This window comes from Cariama cristata, unplaced genomic scaffold, assembly GCF_000690535.1.
Source record: "Cariama cristata isolate BGI_N322 unplaced genomic scaffold, ASM69053v1 scaffold14, whole genome shotgun sequence".
Taxonomy (NCBI): domain Eukaryota; kingdom Metazoa; phylum Chordata; class Aves; order Cariamiformes; family Cariamidae; genus Cariama; species Cariama cristata.
In genome coordinates this window covers 49,980-66,574 of record NW_009613247.1, presented here as the reverse complement: position 1 = coordinate 66,574, position 16,595 = coordinate 49,980, and the positions used below count along the sequence as shown (strand labels likewise).

General features: G+C 37.5%; 1 protein-coding gene across 1 annotated transcript in view; it reads right to left on the bottom strand.

Annotated features, from left to right (window-relative positions):
* Positions 1-15,179: 15,179 nt before the first annotated feature.
* SH3YL1 (SH3 and SYLF domain containing 1) overlaps positions 15,180-16,595 on the bottom strand; it is a gene marked incomplete at its 5' end in the record, with an annotated part of 38,883 nt that continues 37,467 nt past the window's right edge. Inside the window, one exon of the mRNA XM_009698921.1 lies at positions 15,180-15,379. Within this exon, the coding sequence (XP_009697223.1) occupies positions 15,180-15,379 (200 nt within the window). The remainder of the gene's footprint in view (positions 15,380-16,595) is intronic.

Below are 16,595 nucleotides of genomic sequence, written 5' to 3'. Positions count from 1 at the left end.
TGGTTGGAAGAGACTTCAAAGATCATCATGCCCAACCACATCTCTTCCATTTATCCTTAGTTTATGGGAGCAAATGTTCTGTTCTTCTGCTGTTTTCCTCCTGAGGTCTTAAAGACGACTCCCAAAATCAAATGAGGCTGACACACCAACAGTAAAACATTTGGATGAATTAATTGGTGGTGCAAGTTTGCTGATATAATCTTTTTTCGCTCTCTCTATCCTCCAGCTTCTTCCCAAGTTCATGCCTTCCCTTCCTATCTTGCCCAGCTTCTCACTTTCTCACAAATTCCAATGCTGTCCGGCAGTGCCACTGCAGCGCCTCTTCACTGAAGCAGACTGGTAAGACCATGTTAGCGGGTTGGATACTTACTGATCCTCTCTAGTCATCTGGAATCACAAGATCTTCTTCCAGGAGTGACATACCCCTTGCTCCTTTCCCTTTGTCCCACACGACTTGGGCTTTGACTCTTCTGCTGCTTGTGCCTGAGGAAATGGTACCTGGGCAGTAGTGTCTTCTGTGTCTCACAAACACTTATCAAGCCTTGATCAGCTTCTCATATTGTCCCAATGATATTAATTTAATTTAGAACATTTAAAGTATTAGAAAAAACGCCCCAAAAAATGAGAAGATGGTAAACATGGGTACTCTTGAGCTAGTATAGAGCCCATCGCTGATCTTGCTGACACTGATGGTATCTTTTAATCTGTGATTTGCCTGGGATTGTGACCGCTGTACCTCTATAGATGCTGACACATTATCCAACAGCTCTGTAAATTAAATGCCCTTTAATTTACCCCAAACTCTTCAAACATGTTCAGTGAGGCAGCTCATTCCTTGAAAGAAGAATGTCCTTAGGCATTCAATAGAAAACTCTCTAAAGTTAATTCCTAATGATTTCAAGAAGAATTGGATCAAACCTTTTTAGCATATAGGCTATTTTGTTTTAGTTTCCTATGGTTTTGTTTGTTTGTTTGGGTCTCTTTGCGTTTCAGCATTTACTAAAAGGGCTTGTAGGACCACAATGGAAAAGCAACAAAAATGAGCCTTTTCTTTCTTGTATTCTTTTTTCTTTTATTTTGCAATGAGGACCTCCTATTCTGTATTAATCATTCATGTGATACTTCTACTTTCCACATATGTTTCAAGTTACATAGGATATGTAGCATCTGTATCGTCCCACCAGCAAACAGCCAGCACTCAAACTTGCCAAACTAAAAGGTGCATTTCCTTGGCCTGGTCTCCTGTTGGCTTTGGACCTAGTAAGCACAAACTGTGTTCGTTTTTAGTGTCTCTAAGACAGATCTATTTATCGCCTGTTTGCTTTAGGGTAAGCCAGGCAGGTGCTCAGGCGACAGTGCCTTTCTAAACAAAATGGGCACGTACACAACAGAACCTTGCACAGACTTCCACTCTGCTGTGAAGGAGAGCTGTTGCCTTCACCACTCTTCCCCCACCATGTTCCCACAGTACGGATGCTTATTTTAAACTTTTTTTTTTTCCTTTCCCACGTTCTTGCTTCTTTTTGATAACATACATATAATTGTGAAAATACAAAGGGGCCAAAGGTTTGCTTTTTGAGTGATGGATGCCCAGGACAGCTGGGGTTTACCCAAGGAGGCAAGTCTTCTCTAGGATACAGTTTTAATTATTTTGTGGGCGTGTAGCAATATCACAACTAATTTGCTTTCACTTTCTTTAACACCACAGAGACCACAGGCAGCTCAGCATGTTACTGTGCTGTCCCCTAAAATAAGTGACCTGTCCAAAATGACTGCACACGAGCCGTAAGTTGAGCAGTGCTGCCAAGGTACCAACACCAAGCATCTAACAGGAGGGGTTTAGAAATACACTTCCATCTTTCAGACGTGCCTGTGTTCAGTTCCTTCCATGTATTAGTCCTTGAAATGTTTTAAACACCAGTTGTTCCTCACATTGTACATGGGGAAGAGTAAGCGGCAAGGCTGGCTCAACCAAGAGATTGTATCCAGCAAATGGCAGATTGGTGAAGCTGGATGGACACAAATGCCCAGCTGTTTTCTCTCTGCCTGCTGCTTTGCTGTTTTCCCAGCCTGGCAGCCTGGTTCTTGATCACTTCTGTTTGCAAAAAAGGTGTGACCAAAACTTCATCTTTGGGTTTAAGAAGATGATGCTTTATCTCATGCCACTATGTCTGATGTGAAAGCTGCATATAACACCTGAATTCAGGAGCATAAAAGACAAGGTTGTCAGACTTTGAGAACAAACTTATCTACATTTGCCCAGAGAAGACATAATTTTAATAGGAGTTGCTTACATTTCTACGTTGACCTTAGAAAATCACTTTATTGTTACTTACAGGAAGTATGTGCCAGTTCACTCCTTGGCCTCCTTGTTGAGTACACTAACCTGGAAGTTTGTTTTATCTCTGGGGACAAGATATACTTCTTATAATAGAAAGCAACATTATTTGGTTCAGTTCTGTTTTGGATTCACGGGTGACATCAGTGCAGGAATTATACCCAGACAAATTAAAATCAGGCCTACATCATATCTGCACCCTGAGTTATATTTGGCAATGTACAACTATTTTGAAAGTCATGGCAAGTGAGCAGACCTTGAAAAAATATGGATACTCCAAATGTTGATATCATTGCTGTAAACTTTTTCATTGCTCTGGTATTTGGAGTACTCTACACTGTTTAATTTGGGCTATTAACATTCCAAATGGAAGTAGCAAGAACTCCACCATAAGTTTATCTTTCTTTGACTAATCTTAACATGCACCCAGGTCTCTGTCTAGCTTTCCAAGAACCACATGGTACGGTTATATTTCAGAAGCACATTAGCTACGCTGTCTGCTTTAGCCATTTTACTGACACTGCCCAAGTGGCCCCCCTGGAAGCACTTACCTTTCTCCAGTGACTATGTAGGGAGTTTGCTCTTCTAATTTTTCTCTTCTGAATCAGAACAGAATTAGATCTTACAGTAGACTAAACCAAACGATGCCAGTGTCAGGTTAAGATTTTTGATCCTTTAAATCTTATTCATGCAAGTAAATCAGCGGTGATGCTTGTGGAGTGGAAGAGAAGTACAGCTATGTTATTAAAGGTCACGGGACCAGGGCTTCAGAATATGTAAGGCTTTTGCTCCACTTAGCCTTAAAATTCCCATGCTTAGCCCCCTCCCTCCATTGCTGTATTTTAGCCAATTTCTAAGTAATATTCCCAGCACAGTATAATCCTGAACTTCAATGCAGCTTCTTATTTTTTTGCAGATGTAGTAAAAGCACACTTATGAAAATAAACATCAGCTAATAATATAATAATGACGGAATGGGCAAGACGCAATATAATCCAATCAAAGGGGTGCAGTCCAGCATTACTTCTTCACCAAATACTACACACACATGCAAAGGCACACAGAAAAACTGCTATGCAGAATCTACCCTTAGCTTACCCAGTCCCTCCACTTTATTACCTAATGATGCAGTAAAGCCTTTTGGCATTAATTTAATAAATGCAATGAATACTTATAAAAAAGATACCGAAGAACGGGATTTGAAAGAATCTCCTTTCTCTGCAACCACAGTTTCAGCTGGTTTCAGTGTATTTTCCTTTAGCATTCAAATCTGACGCGTCACTGCATAGAGGAAAGTTTGCATTTTCATTACTATAGGCAATTACTAGACTGGTGTACTGTTAGTGCAAAAAAAAAAATGCAAGTCAGTGCAAGAAAAAAAGGTGAAGAAAAAAGGAAGGAAAGGACTATAATTATAAAGTGCACATTTACAGCTTTCTGTATCTCTGATGCACACATTCTCCTGCAGGGATTTCAATCCCTTTTTATTTCAGTAGTTAAGTTTCTTTGCTCTGAAAGGCCGTGAAATGCATAGACACAAATCTAAGAGCAGTATGTATGAAAATTACTGAAACACTGTAGGATGACAAAACTACTGGAAACAGTAGAAAGAAAAGTCTTAGGGGGCTGGAACACCTGAAACACACTTGGAGAAAATTTTATTTTTCCCAATTTTTATTGAAATTATCCTTCAAGGATTTTTTCAGCTTTTTAGGGAAAAAGAGTAAATCAAAACACTTTATATTTCAAAGAGTTTAAAAAATAGACAACTGTTGTGAAAGGGAGTATTTAGTGGAAAATTCCATTCTGTTGAAGAAATTACTTTTATCAAAACCAAAACCCACAGCTGTGACTCAAAGAATCAGAGAAGACCACATACCAAGAATAGCACATTCCTCATTCAGCACCCAGAAACGGGGACACTGGCCTCCATACACTTCTCCATACTTAGGCGAGGATAGGCCCTTGCTGTCATCATTTCAGTTACATAGGTCTGCACATGGTATGCAGGTAGCTGTACATCTCGGGTGGTGCTTAAGTAAAATGTAATGCAGGGAAAAAAATCTGTGGATGGTTAGCCTAAGTGCTTATAGCATGCTGAATTTATAGTCGTACAGCCTTTATTCTGAAGGAACTAGAATTCATGAGCTGGAAAAAACAGATTTGAATAAACATTAATTAACACATTCACCTTTCCCACGTAAATAGTGGAAATCCATACTAACATAGGTTGACTTGTTTCACAAAGCATAGATACTGTTGCCACCCCTGTGTGTGCAATACTTCGCTTAAGGTTATCTTGTTCCTGTACTAAGTCCTGTAAGAGAGTCTTCACAAACTTTTTATTGAAGTTTGGTCATCGATTGAGTAGTACTTGGGCAAGTTTTGTCTTGTTTCAGTAAAGGCGAGTGGTTTTGTACCTCCTGAAGCATATGTGGGACAAAGACACTTCTAGCTTCCTTGCACTCAGAGTTGATCTCATCTGCTGAACTAAAGATCTGTTTAAAATACATTGTCATTTGGATTAAAGTGAATTCTGACGCAAAAGAAAAATATGCAATATCCCCATACTATTTTAGGTTTGTCTAATTCATTGATCTGACTAGGAGTTGGCCATCGAATTCCTTTGAGCAACAGAAAGTAGTGGGATGCCCACAGTATTATTTCACACAGTTATGCCATTTGAAAGGTTTTATAGTGAGAAAAAGATAGAGACAACTACAGACAACTTAAAAGAAGTAAGTACAAGTGCTAGTTTAAAAGGGAAGATGCTATTTCAGGATGTCAGCCACGTTACGCAGCTGTTTTTTCAAGACAGGAACACCAGAATTAGAAGGACCATACAAAATTCTCTGGGGAAAGAAAGGTAAAGTATTCGAATACTTGGTGGCTGCTTGAGAGGCAATGGGGAGCACACTGAAAGGGGAGGGAAAGGAAAAACTGTAGCCAGGCAATCTGATAAGCAGAAAGGTAACACTACACAGACTTTGCAGAACACACAAGCAAAGAATAGAGATTTAGGCAAGCGAGAGGAACAAAGATTTCTTGACTTTTCAATCCTTTCCTGCAAGTATCTCTGAATGAAAAGAGACTGTTTGAAGAAAGCCAATTTCGCATCACTGGTCATAGGTTCTTAGATAAAGGGATATTTTTTGTGGTGTCAAATACAGCTGAGTTTATATTGTCATGCCATCTGGAAGCAAGGTGCAACATTGGGATTCAGTGTAAGATTAAAAGAACTGTGATGCTATTCCTGGCTACAAAAGGATGAGAGTGCAGGCTCACTGTGGAGCCCTGACAGTTTTCAAAAGCTTTCCACCATTTTAATTTATCACATTAAAATGTACATGGTTTCCTTAGACTTTCAGGTTTCAGGTCACACTCCAGAGGAAGAATTCCATTTTCTTTCCTTATTCCAGAAGTTACTAAGAGACATAATATACATTCAGGAGCCAAGGCACCAGGAGGGATTAACCACATTGTTAATGCTTTCAGTTGACTCCACTTACCTTTCACTGCACCGTGTAAGCAAGTATAAATAGAGGTTGCAAAGGAGGACTCTGTCATGGAAGGTAGAATCTGTATTCAGTTCCTGAGGCACAAAGAAAATACCTGCATAAGAAGAAGACATCTTTGTGGTTCAGTAAAGAGTGAAGCTCTCTAGTTTTTGAGCAGTGCACAGGACAATTACAGAAAGAAGGTATAGACCCCTGACGACCCATTCCCAGGAAGAAATGCGAAAAAGGTCTTGAGGAGAACCTGAAAATTCTATTTTCTTCCATGAAATCAGTTGGAAAAGTCTTCAACAATTTTTGAAATAAACTTTGATGTGTTCCACTGCCCAAAATCATGTTTCCACTGAAGCCAGTGTCAATGTTCCTGCAGATTTCAGTGGCTATATAATCAAGATGTGACTGTTGATACAGAAGATAGTGCTACAGAATTCCTTTTGTGTCTAGAGACATCAGACCAGATTTGTTAAGATGGTTTAACTCCTCAGCTGCCATTGAAAGAGGTAGAGGCAGGCGGTGTAATAAAACTCTTCTGTAATATCTGAATCAGATTAGAGGACTTAAAGCATCATGTAAATCCCTATGATCAACTAACACTTCAGATCACTTAAACTGATCACGTTCATGTTTTTAAGACAAGCAGTAGCCTATAATGATTTTTTCTTCCAAGGTTACATTTTTGTTATATATTGGTATCTATTTTCTTGGTTTAGCTTTTGCTACCTGCAGAAAACTTTGAAAAACAAACAGAGCAAATCTATGGAATTTAAGCATTTATTTAGGCAGGTCAGAATTTTAAGGCTTATTACTTTGCTAATTCCATTAACCTTTACTTATCTCCTAGTCTACACTGTACAGACACCTATTTTGGTTTTAACGGCAGCTTATAAAATAGTTTAATTAAAATCCAGAAAGGAACTCTCCATCTATCATGGAGGTGCATGACTTACTTTAAAAACAACAGCCTAGGCTTTGGTAGGGAAGAATGACTTTTTATCTTTGTGACCGAAATCCCAGCTGACAGCCCTGTTTATGCTACAGAAAATAATGACTGCTGACAGTCTCAAGGACCACCCGGTGGGTTATTTACATTTGAAACATTTGAAATCAACTCTGTTTAGATAATGTTTCAGTTTTGCATCTGGCCTGCCTGCACATGTTGCTTGTACGCTGTATTAAAGTTAGTACATCTCATTGGAACTGTAATCAATAACATTCAAGTTTCATACCATCAGCCAGGATCTATTAACGTGAAACTGCTGAGTTTCGTATTAAACATTTTGTTCATTTGGATTTTGGAGCCCAGTTGTTAACAGAAAACTCTTCATGTTTAAGAAAACTGGTATTTTTTTAAATGTAAGTGAATAACATTTAGGCTTTTTATTCTGACATCACCCTCAGGAGAAGAATATAATATAAAGACTATTTTAGTATTACAACGTGTAAAAGAAAGGTATTCCAGGCTACCTGAGTTCCTTAGGCTTGGCATGTACACCGTTGTTAGACAGCATTGACAATTAATATTAAGAGCCCTAGATTGAGATAATCCATTCAGCAACGTATGATTTGAACAGTTTTAAGAAATAACAACTTTTCATGAGATCTGTATTTTCTTCAGTTCAGGAAGTTCTCTTTTCAGCTCACTATTTTCAATCTCTTTGCTTTGCCAAGAATATTTCTAAACTGATCAAAAGAAGAATACCTTGAAGGGTGTTCTATTACCTAAAACAATTTTCTGAGCATGAAGTTAGATAGATACATATTTTTATCCAGCATTTGTCTTAGTACCAAAAAAGGCAATGATGAAATAAGCAGATAGCTAGAGTGTGTCAAAACTAACAACTAAGATTAATACCCCATACTAATTCCTATTACCAAAGTAGATCTCAACTTATATTGCTGTTAACTATAAGTTCCCCTTTCTTAGATTTTCCGTTCTTCATTCACAGTGGCAGTGATCCATAGTTTCAGTTCATGTTCCAGTTTTGAAACTTTTCTTAATAGGATTTGAAATTGTGTCTCTTTGCTTAATTTAGTAGGTCATGGAGAAAAATTCATACTTATTTCTGAAACACAAGAATGAAGTATTTATGTACAGAGATCATCCTGAAGGATTGCCAACAAAATGACATTAGGATGACAGTTGCAAGGAACAAGTTAATCTTCTCTGCCACAGACTCCAGAAAGCATCCTAGAAGGCATTGCATGCAACCTACCTCGCTCGACTGACTGCTTTGGAAAAACAGACATCTAACTTTGGAGGACTCCTAAACCTACCTGAACAGGTACCTGAAAGTAGATGGCACAAATCTAGGTATATTTTAAAAAATAAAAATGCTTTTTCGATGATGTGTTGGGTGGTGCTGAATATCCTCCCTCTCCGCTTTTGTTTTTGGTTTTGTTTTTTAACATATATCAGCAGTGTGGCAATGAACGCGACTCTACAGAAGGGGACCTCTGCGTATCAGAAGAAAAAGCCTTGCTACAAGAGGAAAATTCTTGACATCACGAAATGCTCTAACTTAAGCTAAGGTAATATTCCAAACCTTGAGAAGGCGAAACAAAGAAATAGCTATAGGATTTTGCTTTTTATATAGCAAAGTCTTTTTTATGCTATCCAAAGAGCAATTGTGACTACAATCTTCCAAAAGGAAGTCTGTTTCCTTTGGCTGCCATGTTCATGACCAGACTCCAAGGGACCTCTAGGAAAAAAAGATGGCAACCTGCACAGGAATCTGCAAGGCAGGTCAGGCCTGCTTCAGAGCTTCAGTTGTAATTGGTTTCAAACATGTGAGATGTATGGAATGGCTTTTTGTATGACAGAAGTAACTGACCAGAAGAACACATAGATGGTAATATAGGAAAAAAAAATGCTTAGCATGGATGGATGCAAAGTCAGTATCCTTTCTGCTAGGAATGTGAGCTACCGGAAGGCTGCGTTAAGAGTATGTATTGCTTGAGAGTGTGATGGCCATGGAGAAAATACTGATTGGATTGTTTCCAGAGGCACATAAATACATCAATAATCTCTGTCTTACACTGTAATTTGGGCAGCAGTCTGGCTCCTAGTAAAGTCAGCAGAGTAACGTAGACTCTAAGTAAATGTAGCACCATTTAACATTTAAAGTCTACCTCAAAGCTACCAAAATGATCCCACAGATGTAAAATCAGCTGGAACAGGCCCAAGTAATTTCAGCATTGACAGAAGGAAACAAGGGGTTAGTCTGAAAAGCATGAAATCAGATATGCAAAAGAAGTGATCCAAAACACATCAAATGCAATCTTTGGCTGTGAAATCTTAAAGCAGCTTGTCCCAGTTCACATTTGTAAGAATCTGATAGCTGACAAGAAACCAATTAGAATAAGAGACTGATGTTTTGGATTTCTGGCTTAACTGTGGCCTTAATTTTGCCATCAAATATGACAGGAGGAAATTTGGAACATTAAAATACAAGACACACTAAAGGGAATACTAGGTTGAGAGCAAGTAATAGCCTGAGACAGGTTTTAAAAGATAATGGGCAGATCTAGTTTCCACAAAAAATGACCACCACAGAATGAATAACTCAAATTAAAACTCATATTTTACCAGACAACACCTCTGCTTACAAAAAGTTCATTTTGGCCCAAATTTCTGCAGTTGATAAAATCTTACAGAATGGCACCTATTTAAGTGACTCGGTACTTTAGTAATCAAAAATGTCTCCCAAGCAGCTAAAACTATCAATCTGTGACAATACTTTTTGCATCCAGGTGCTTTATTTATTTCCCTCAACAGCATTAGCTAAATTTATTGTGAGGTATAACTCAGATTTAATTGCATGGAAATTAGAGTCTAAAATGATATAAAACCCTTGGAGAAAAGGATTCAACTAGCATTTGCGTTTGGAAAATAAAATTAAAATGTCTGAAAGCATAAAAGGCACTGAAAATATTGTGAAAACAGGACCTTCAGAAACTCAGAATTCTAATAATGTTTGTGTGAGACCATATATCTGATTTGAGAGAACAACAACTTTCATTTACAGGAATGATGTGAGAATGTGGGCTCCCAAAGTCAGGTAACTAGTCTCTTCCCCGCCCAACTATTTGGTACAGTGGTCAGCTTTACTCAGATGTTTAGAGTCAGGACGGTCAGGTTTAATTGTTGTGGACACTGTCAAACACAGTCCTTGAGCATTCAGCAAGTCAGATGCTAAAAGGCCATGCATAGCACAGCAGTAGTACAAGACTGGAGAAGGATACACCAGTGGAACAGAAGAAGAGAGGAGGGGAAATTCTTTGCTTCAAAATTACTTAAACAATAAAATAACTATGGTTATTACTTTTGTGAGTGGAATTAATTCTATTCAAGTAGTTTATGGAAAAACTTCATACGCTTAAAATAACCTTCAGGCTCATATTACCACTACAGACAATGTCCTCAGGGTCAACAAGCAAGCAGCTCCTGGTTCTTCAGCTAGGCAGATCTTCCACGTGGTAGACAGGTATGTTTAGCTCCTCTAGGCACTGCCTGGCTTGCTTTCTCTGCCTCCCATATAGACTTTTGTAGAAAAGAAATTCTCAAGCTGAAGGCTAGAAATATGCATAAGCCTGCTAGGAGTATTTACCTTTTCCATAATGTTAAACAGAACGTGAAGAACTGTTGAAGAGAACTCCAAAGCCGGTACTACCTCTAAGCTTTATAAAGGCAGATGCGAAGACTCATCTTAACGATGCAGATGGCAGAATTCCTCTGCAGTCTACAGTTACCAGGATTTTTATTTCTACTGTTAAAAAAAAAGATGTAGATAAAGAATTACAGGATGGATCACAGATATAGAAGAACATGTGGATATCAATCTAGCATTAGGGTTAGCGTGCATTAGTTCATACACTCCTGACATTTAAGGAACTATTTGCACTTAACTTTAGATGAAATTAACTAAAACCTTTTCCAAAGAATGAAGCTTGCTATTTTTTTTCATTTATTTTTATTACATTAGTTATGGCATGGGAAAAGCCCAAAAGGTTTTCTTTGCAGTATTTCTAATTCAATTAAGAGCAAGAACCAATTAAAAACTCACAAATGGTTTCCCATGAACTTTTAGACTGAATCGTCAGATAAATTTAGATTCTCAATGCAACCTAATTTGATTTCAAAATGTTCTGGCCAAGTTTTTTAGAAATAGATGCCTATAGGTAGGATGTTGTCTATATTTAGGTATCACAGAGGAAAGGTCCACATTTCAAAAGTTCTGTGCATCTAAGTACCCACAATAAATCAACATGAAAAGCTGCAGTTCAGCTCCCTTTCGATCAGACAATTCTTGTAAAGATCTACTGCAAAGGATACATAAATGACTATTTTTGTCTTCCTTATGATCCTATAGGTATAAGCTATGTATAGAGTTGATAGAAATGTATGCAATATGGATTTAAGACCATAATGTTTGACACAATTTGTAAAAATCTCATTTCAAAATTTGTGCAAGCATAATTAGAGCGACTGTAGAAATTTATCGAGATTTCAAAGGAGAAACTCAGTCATTTTTCAAGGAGATGCCAGTACTCAATCCTGAGGTATTTCTGCCTGCCATCCTACTCCCAATTTATTAATGCAAACAGAACAGAACATCACTGAGGAAGACACTCAGTCAGACTGAGCTGATCTCCTTATCCAAACATGGATCCAAAAAAACTACCCAGTGCATGTGTGTGTGTGTGTGTATGCACACATATAGAAAGAGTGAAACAGAACAGTTAATCAGGAAAGACTGTCCTGAGATGTTTTTGTGGAAGGTTGAATAAATGGGAATGTTTGGCCTGCTGTGAGAAGGGAGAGTGGGATTACATGTTTACTTGCTGCTGAAGAACTGGAGATATTAGCCACAATGGAAATTTACACCTAACAGAAGTATTTTTTGGTCAGCAATGGCCTGCAAGGAAAAAAAGAATGGTGGAAAATCTCATATCAAAAGTTTTGCAGTTATACTTATTACCAAAGCTATTTTTAAAATTATGAGTTAAAGTCAAATTATTACTACATTCACAGATTTTTGCAATACAGATATTACAAAGAATAGAATCTGAACACACTCTAATTATGGTTAGGGTCATGTACTTGACAGTATTGCAAACGAAGATAAATGGACAAAATTCTGTAAGCTGTGAAAGAGATGTTAGGAATAAATGAATAATGTTTACAAAACTTCTTAAAATTTCTGAAAGCACAGATACCATTTTAAATAGTTAATTAAAGTGGATGCATTAAATGCTGAAGGTAACTGCTTCTAAGAGCAAGATGATGAATTGAACCTGCTCAAGACCACAGAAGAGGTACTTTGCCTGTAATCTCTGTACCTTTTATTACGTATCCCTTTGAGGCAACCCCATGGCTCTGTAACTCATTTTTTCTCTTCTAGTATGGATGCCTACTGATTTGGTCCTACAGACATCTATCCTCCCAATGTCGCACTAAAAACCAGATGGCAGGCATCTCATAACTGGTCTACAAACACAATTAAAACTTTATGCTAGAGGCACCATTTTCTTCAGTATCTTCTCTTTCTGCTGGATCTGGGTCAGGCATCCTGTACCAAAGAAACACACACATGGACTTTCTTTCATGGAAAACCTCTCTTATGAGAACAGAAGTGTCTCTGGGTGACTCTGTATATCTCTAGGTTTTTGTTCCTAGACCTACTGCTGAGAACCTGCTATATAACTACCTGTTCCTTACACATCTCTTAGTTTACTGAATCCTGCAGACTGCCTTTTACTGTACAGCATTTTTACTGTAAAAACACTTTCGGAATTAGCCTTAGCCCACTGATGTGGGTTGATCCAGCCTGTGTCAAAGGCATGTAGAATCCGGCAGTAGAGTTCTGTAGTGCTTCAAGAAGGTTTGTTTTTGACAACCCATGGCTTTTCTTGCATTAGGCTAATCCACTGAATCTTCTCCTTCCTATATTATATTTAGATGAAGAAAGAAAAGTTCCAGATACGAGATATGCTTCCCATTTAATATTTTCCTCTCAAAATGCAGCTTGGATTTAGTAATTAATCAGTGCTATCCTGCAGAGCCCGCAGACTATCATGAACACTTAGATTAGACAACCCTCATTTTTCCTCGAACTCAGCCAAGGCAAGCCAAGAAACTGAATTTACATAAACAATAAAAAGATTTTACTGTGCAAGTTCATAAATTCTGACAGTTTCATGGAAGAAGACACTTGAGATGAGTTAAGAAGCTTTAACAACCCTACACAAAGGCAAGTACACTGGCTGAAAAAGCAGCCAGCATTCTGGAAATGACTAATGATGTACTACAGCACAATTCTGCTAGTGAATGCTTCAGCTTCTACTGCATAACTGAAGTGCAGCAACAGGGTATAATAAATGCAGGAGTGATTCTTTGTGAACATGTGGCATATCTAGCTTCTGGGTCTATGATATTATTATTAATCCTGTTCACTGAGTCTTGATATTGGATGATTTAGTTTTTTCTGGCTTAATAAGCAATAGATGCAGTCTATGAAAGATAGGTAACTGCAGAATTTGCTTTCTCACCTCAATTGGCAGACGCTACAACAGTCCTTCTAAAGGCATATATTAACACTGCCACTGCAGCTATGTAATGATATACAAATCTTTCCAACTAGTTGGAAAATACTTTCTAAAAAAATACCTGCAAGCAGTATGGATCCGTTTGGTGGTGGTATCTGTCTGAACACAGATCACATACATCTGTCTTGTTTATGAGGCAAAGACCATGAAGGATTTTCACTGAAAGGCAGTAAACACATTTGACTATGGTTTCAGTCTCTTCCGTCTCATTTTGAGTTTGTTTATCGAAGATGTGTGGCCCAGTCTGAAAGAAATCCAGAAACTTTTGCCAATGAGTGGAACAGAACGATTTTCTAACGATGGTAAGTCTTCCTCTATACTAGGCTTAACCTTGCCATTCAGATGGGATACCTTAAAGCTAAACAGCACCTGACAGATCAGTAGATCATAACATCTGATCAACTGAAACTTGGTCGCTGGAAAGATCACACATGCTAATTTTCCATCCGATACACATGGCACTGTTAAAAGAAACAAGGACTTAACAAAACACATTTTCAAGTGGGGAAAAGCTGAGAATGAAGCAGCATAATTATCATTTTGGCATTAACTCTGTACAAGAGACAAATTCAGCATATCCAGCAACGAGAAGGAAACTAAACTGGTTCTCAAAGACTCCAAGTCTCATTCTCACCTCTGCTCTGATTTGTCACATCAACTTTCAAGTCAATATCTGCATCTGTAAAATGAAGTTGATTTACAAAATACTCAAAATTAAGTTGAAATTTGAGAATGATAGTACTATACATTACTACTACATCTATCCTACAGAGATATCTTCCCTATCTTACTGTTAATATTTACTCTATTTACTCTGTAATTTACTCTATGTTGCTGTTTCCTTAAAGATTAAACATTAAAAAAATCTTAAATGGCAAGAAGCAGGAAGAGTTGTGCAAGCTCATTTGTGAACCAAGCAGAGATTTCTCTATCTTGCTTTTCATCTCTAGAACAAGTTCCTACAGGAATCAAGAGACATAATAAGCATATATATTTTCTGGGAGGGACCACTCATGCATTTTATTAAACAAACTTTCAGAAGTGCTTAAATTCTTCAAAGATAAAGGCAATATAAGACAAGCTATCAGAGAAGCTGAACTGCTTAACTGTTACAGAGTTGTTTAAAAAACGGTCTTTGTGTACCTAACAAGGACAAACACTGGGGACCAGACTTAAACTAGTTATTAAGAAAAACTGCAATGCCTAAAGTGATTTTTCAAACCAAGTATAAAGATAATTTCTTCTGGCATACCTGTGAAAAAATATCTGTGTTTAGTAAAAGTAAAGAACTCCAACTCAGAGATGGTTTGAAGCAAATTTGAAAGCATTTATTATAGAAAGAGACCATAAATTATAATTTAAATCAGTATTTTATAATATAAAATCAGTATTTTTTCAGCATGTCTAGTTTTAAATTGTTTGTAATTTTTCCCTCATGTAAAAAATAAATCCATATAGCAAGACAGAATTGCAACTAGACACAAATTGGAATACTTTTTTACATGGCAACTTGCTCAAAATTAAAACTTCATCATGAATTGACTATCACCTACTCTTTATTTCAGAAATAAACTTAGGGGAAAGCTAAGGTCATTTAACGCATTTCAATTTTGTGTTAGAATAGTCTTGATCAAGAACCTTATTATAATAAAATCTGAAAACTTAAAATATATTTTTCAGTGTGAATATATTACTGCTTCAACATTTTCATCTATACAAATTTAGTTGTTACTTATGGCAACATAATTGGCTGGAAAGATGCCAGTTTGTCCTCCTATTCTTCCTTCCCACCAATCAAACTGGGAATCTGTTTTGGTTGTGACTGTAATTTTGTCTCCAGCTTTGAAAGTCAAATCACCTGGTTGTTGTCCTTCAAATGAATAAAGTGCTGTCACTTCTACTGGATTACTCCAAGAGTTACCTGAAAAGAAAGACATTGAATAAAAAAGAAATTACTAAACTGCACATACAGTAAATCCTTAAATACAAAATTCTTAAATGACAGTAGAAAACAGTGACAAAGACACCAAAATAATTTATCTGAGCATATAAACCACTGATGAACAAAACCCTCCATTTCCACTACATTCTTAGGTAAGTGAGATTTGGATTCTAGCCTATCAGCACAGTCTATTTAATAAAGTAGTACTCTATACAAAATAAAGGTCAGCAATTATTTCTATATGCCTCATACGGTCAAACAGAGACAGTGGGAACAAGAGCAGTGTGTTGAAGAAAATGTGAGTGCTTCCTGAAAGACTGCCAACCAGAACCACTTTTGGGTTTTAGTTTGGTATGTGTTCTCTCTGACAGTTTCTTCATAGAAACTGCAAAACTTAAGGCAAGGATCTGATTTTTTAATCAATACTCAGGATATAGGATGGTAAAATACAGAATATCTACAGCACTTCCCTTCTCTTTCCACAGTGTCTAGGATTCTGGTGTATCTCCCATGTTAAACAAAACACACAAACTGTGCTTGTGGAAAGAACTGATTATCGTTTGATGTACTGGAAGTGACTTGGCTTGCAGAGTGGTATTTTATACCATATATCCAAATGGCTTTTATTCTCTTTCCACCAGAACTCTTTCAGTCCTTAGTTGGGGTTGGAATCGTGCCATGAGTCTTCTGATCCAGTTTTAAAATCATCTAAGTCTTGGATACCATTATCCAGCCTCCATTCCTGTTGACACTTTTTTAGCCAACATCTCAATGTTTATTGCTATTTAACTTCTAATCTAAGTGAATATCTTCAATTTGCTAATAATTATGTTTGCTCTCAATTCCTTTAACTGTCTGAAGTACACCAGGTAGTTGCATTTGTTTAACGTTGATTTAGAAAACAGTTAAATCTCTCACATGAATGCATCAAAAAGTGAAAAACGGAAGGTGCAATAGAAGATGAGTTAAGAGGAAATAATGAAGACGCTTACACGGTCAGGTGGAGAGATTTCAGGATCTGTTGCTTATATGGACATGATGGCTGCACAAATGCTCAAGCATGCAAGGTTAAAGGCTTTTAGCATTAGCTGCACCTGCTTGCTGCCAAAACTGTGTTGCAAAAGGGGAAACCCAAGCTCTTCTTAAGTCTACACATTGCAAGTACACAGCTAGAAAGGATGGTGAGAGAAGCACT